Raw genomic sequence first — 5,000 nt, forward strand, 5'->3', positions numbered from 1 at the left:
TCCTCCCACTGTACGATAAGGAAGTGGACATGAGCGAGTCTGGGCTGTTCCATCAGTATGAAGGTGGAGGGGGGAAGTCCCACAGAGAGCAGGCTGTCTTCAGGTTGAGCTGCTGCTTTCTGACGACTCGGCCACTGGGGTGTGATGCACATTCAGAGCAACCAATCAAGATGCACGACAGTTCCCTTCATAGGTTCATGTTTTTACCAGACACGTAAATAAGAGGAATCAAGGGCACACACACAGACACACACACCCACATTTCATTACATGTTAGTGACTTACAGTTAGTGCATTCAACATCTATGAGGGGCCATTTAGGAGTTCAGCATCTTGTGTTCTTACACAAGACACACACTTACACAAACAGACACACAGACACACACACACACACACACACACACACACACACACACACACACACACACACACACACTCTCACACACACACACACACACACCTGTTAAACCTGGAGGGAAGACTGACATGTTAAACTGGGACTTGTGTCCACAGCTGGTTCTGTCTGATCAACACATCTTTCATAGAACCAGTGACGACAAGTTAAGTTAACAGTGCAGTTCCTTTGGTCGCCTGTTGGTGGCGTCTTATCCTCGTTGCTTCAGTGTTGTGTTTGTCAGAAGAGACTTTTTACATCTCTCTCTCTCTCCCAGCGCACTTCTAGTTATTGTTTTGATAGAGAGACCCTGAGTTGCAGAAAGTCACAAAATGTGCATTTAATTTTGCATTTAAAACTAAAATAAAAAATTAGTATAAAGTGTGTTACAGTTTGATCCACGTCCTCAGGACAGAGGCTGTTTCTGTCTCTTCCTGTTTCAAAATAAAATCCCCACAGTTAATTTACGGTATTTGTGTGTGTGTGTGTGTGTGTGTGTGTGTGTGTGTGTGTGTGTGTGTGTGTGTCAGGATGTGTTCACAGCAGAGTGTAAGTTCAAGGAGTCAGTGTTTGAGAACTACTACGTCATCTACTCCTCCACGCTGTACCGGCAGCACGAGTCGGGCCGGGCCTGGTTCCTGGGCCTCAACAAGGACGGCCTCATCATGAAGGGAAACCGAGTGAAGAAAACCAAACCCTGCTCGCACTTCGTCCCCAGACCCATCGAAGGTGAGACACACGCGTTAGCCTAGCTTAGCACAAACACTGGAAGCAGAGGGAAACTGTTAGCCCTGTGACACTTGTACACATTTGTTTGAAAGGTGCCTAAATCCTTTGTTGGATATTTCTATTACCATTTCAAATTCAAACCAAAAACTTTTCCATGAATTTCATGAATATCATTATTTATGTTTCGTTGTTGTCAGAATCATATCGATTACTAAATATATGTATTAATGCACAACATAAATGTGCAAATTCTTTTTTTGAAATCTTTAAAATGAAGAATGTATTATTTCTCTTTCAGAGTTTTTTTCAGATGAATCTATAACAATAATTCATTCATACAGAACCTTTCAAAGCATCGGTTACAAGGTTCTTCACAAAGAGGACAAATAAAAACAAGAAAGAAACAAATACAACCTCATTTACACCAAATCGTCTGGATTACTATCGCACTTCTCAGAGCACTTCACAGTAGAGATGAATACCATTCACATTCATACAGTGTATCTATGGGCAGCACTCTTTCTACGAGGGACACAAGGCAAGTAGATGGGGAAGACTGGGATCGAACCATCACCTTCTGGTTAGAGGACGACCGGTTAACCCCCTGAGCCACAGATATTTGTCACTCGCCTCCATCACATGTTCAGAAAATGTCCTTTCCATGTTACTTGGTGACGTGTACGTGATGTCTGGGGCACATTCAGCAGAAAGAAGGAACCAGTTTGTCTTTATATGATCAAATGACTGGATTTTATTTGGAAGCTTCAGTGAAAGTAAATGTCAGTGAAAAGTTAGAATCAGATTCAATGTATTTCTTGAATTATCAGTTTTTTCAATCAGGGCTCTTCAGGACGTTCACAGTCAACAAGCTGTCCTCCTCCGAGTTCGAGGTCAAAGTGAAGCTCTAATATCACAGATGGAGGTTTAAAAGGAAACATGAAGCTTCGTCTCTGCTTTCTGCTGCTCTGTCTCCCCCCTCCTCCCCCACCTTCATTTAAAAATACCTCCACCTGTCCCTCCGTCCATCTTCTCCTCTTCCTCTGCACGACTCGTCCTTCACCTTAAACCTCTCCACCTCTCATTCCTCTACCTCGTTCTGCACACGTTTCTGATCATATACATTCATGGGCCACATAAACAAACACATCTGTACGTTAATGTTATCATAAGTAATGAGAACCAGGTGAAATGTTCACTGCAATAAAATCACATCATATAAATCTGTGATATTTACACAGATCCTCAAAATGAAGAAATATTAAGTAATGTTGTCGTGTTGACGTAACCAGTAAAGAAATCATTACTTTACATATCATTTTTATTCAAAGCCACATCACTGTAACGACGCCGCATCAGAGGAACGTTGATTATCTCGGTGCTGTCATAGAACTCGTTTATTGAATGCACCTCGTTGACCACAGACTGTAAATAAGATGACGACACGTCTCCTGTCATCTTGTGGTGATGATGTCATTTACAGTCTGAGTCTGTGCAGTCGTGATCGTGGCGTGGAGCCGTGGTATCAAGGCCCCGCCCATACACACTCGACCAATCAGTAGTTAGTCTCAGCTGTCGCTCATGACGTCCCACCCTGTTGTCACAAACATCAGAGAGATGAGAACGACCTGAAATGTCAGAAAACATCTTTGACAAACATTTATTTAACGTCTACTTTGAGTTTTAGTTTGCTCCATGTCCCATCTGCTAACGTGGAGGAGTTGTCATGTCGTCTATCTTTATTTACAGTCTGCGATGTGTACGGTTACGACCATCGCTGGTCCAACTGATGGTGACCGTTTAAAGCCCCCCTGCTGGTTCACACGGGAAACTGCTGCTAGCGTTGCACTGAGTCTTTACATTTGGACTTTTTTTAATGAATGTTGAATAAGAAGTGAAGACAGAATTTCCCCCGATGTTAACAGAGTTCTGTTTCTCTCCCTCCTGCAGTGTGCATGTATAAGGAGCCGTCGCTGCACGAACTCGAGGAGAAGCTGCTGAAATCCTCACGGAGCCCGACCATGAACGGCGAGGAGCGAGCAAGGGGCCTGGATCAGCAGGAGCAGCCGCAGGACGACGTCACAGAGCAGGATGGGTCATAGCCTGCAGCGCCCCCCGCAGGAGGAGGAGGCGAACTCCCATTTGAACACTCCCTCTGTTCAGCAACAACTACAACCACACCAACAACCGCCACGATGACGACGACGGCGACAACAATGAAAACAAAGAAAAACAGAAGCTTAAAAAAAACAAAACAAAAATCTTTGCTCATGACGAAATCTTTTAAATGTATCGGGGGCGGGGCTTGTTTGAAAATGAGGACGTTGATGATGATGATTTACATTTTATGCAAAAATCCCTGCTGAGAGAAGGCGGGAGGCAGCACACCTACTCTTCATCACCACATTGTAATCATCATCATCGTCAACATCGTCACGCTGATGACAAAATGTTTTCCGAGTCGAGCGAGCGCTCAGAACTTCAAAGCTTTAAGCCATGTAGAAACTTCACTTCCTGTCATCAAATGAATGCAATCACTTTCGCACTTTCGACATGTCACGCTTCTTCTTCTTCTACTTGTTCTTCTTCTCCGTGTTGTTCTGTCCAATCAGAGAGAAGAGTTTTTCTGTTGCATCTTCTGCAGCAGCCACATCTTGTTTGGTTTTTCTCGCTTTCTTTTGTCGGGGAGTCGTAGGTTCAGGCGCAGACACTGCCCATAAAAGGGTCCGAGCGAAACAAAACCTGAGGAACTTCCTGTTCGGTTTGGACCGGGGTCGTTTCCTCTGGTGGAGGTCAGTCATGGTCGCTGTGGTTTAACCTGACCCGGTAATGCAGCCAAATCACGTGAACTTCACAATCCTGCCAATCATTTTATTGATCCTGCATCAGTTTTTACAGTGAGTTCTGATTATCATAAAGTGGAAACGATAAAGTCAGAGGTTCAATAAAAAACGAATTCATGTTTTGATCACGTCTTCATCTCTTAGGAAACATACAACCACAACAGACAGGAGCTGAAATACAAACCTGAACCAACGTCAGGTCCCGACGACACAGTAACAGACACTGAAGCTCATCGTGTACAGAAGCAGGAAGTGAGGCGGCGTGCAGGCTGACGTGTCGTGCACTTTGTCATTGTTCAGAGACGTCAGTCAGTAAAACACTTCAATGCATCACATTAGCTATAGGTTTAGTCAGTGATGTTTTTATTGGTCATGAGGTAAAAACTGTTTCAAACGCAGAAGTTAAAACGTGAGATAAGATGAGCACTGAAAAAAAAAGTTTGTCTCTTTGTCGTTGTCGGGCTGATCTGTGTTGTCGGAGGGTCCTTGAACGCACCTTTAGAAACAGTGGAGCATTGACCATAAAAACAGACGTAGACTCAGCGTCCGGAAAGTGAAGCCACAGAGGAAGTGTCTGGAACCTGTCTTCTGTGTAGTGACCAGCAGGGGGCGACTCCTCTGGTAGTTTCTATAGAAGTCTATAGAAAGTGACTTCTCACTTTATAACGTCAGGAAACATTCAGGAGTTTCTGTCTCAGTCTCTAGTTTCAAGTCTTCTTCAAACAGCTGATGTTCATTTAGTGAATTATGATCATTTAGAGTCAAACAGACCATAAAGCACCGGGGGGGGGGGATACCACAGAGTGATTGACAGCTGGCCAGCTTCAAAACAGCAGCTCACAAACCAATGAGTGACGTCACGTGACTGTTGATACATCACATGACTATGATCCCTGCAGGTTGATTTTTATAGACAGGAAGTGAAGGCGACAGGAAGCAGGAAACAGATTTATAAACTGATGACGATGGTTTGATCGGCAGGACGATGAAGTTCACATGGTTGAAACCGTCAACTGATCCGGTCTGAGCAGCACGGA

At 44.1% G+C, this 5,000-nt stretch overlaps 1 protein-coding gene across 4 annotated transcripts in view; it reads left to right on the top strand.

The window, feature by feature from the left end:
• LOC117772487 (fibroblast growth factor 12-like) overlaps positions 1 to 3,665 on the top strand; it is a 36,111-nt gene extending 32,446 nt beyond the window's left edge. For all 4 annotated transcript variants that reach the window (XM_034603662.1, XM_034603660.1, XM_034603661.1 and 1 more), the window contains 2 exons: positions 925 to 1,123; positions 3,071 to 3,665. In XM_034603662.1, coding sequence (XP_034459553.1) covers positions 925 to 1,123; positions 3,071 to 3,222 — 351 coding nt within the window. In that variant the 3' untranslated portion in view covers positions 3,223 to 3,665. The remainder of the gene's footprint in view (positions 1 to 924; positions 1,124 to 3,070) is intronic.
• Positions 3,666 to 5,000: the final 1,335 nt, after the last annotated feature.

This window comes from Hippoglossus hippoglossus, chromosome 13, assembly GCF_009819705.1.
Source record: "Hippoglossus hippoglossus isolate fHipHip1 chromosome 13, fHipHip1.pri, whole genome shotgun sequence".
Classification (NCBI taxonomy): Eukaryota; Metazoa; Chordata; class Actinopteri; order Pleuronectiformes; family Pleuronectidae; genus Hippoglossus; species Hippoglossus hippoglossus.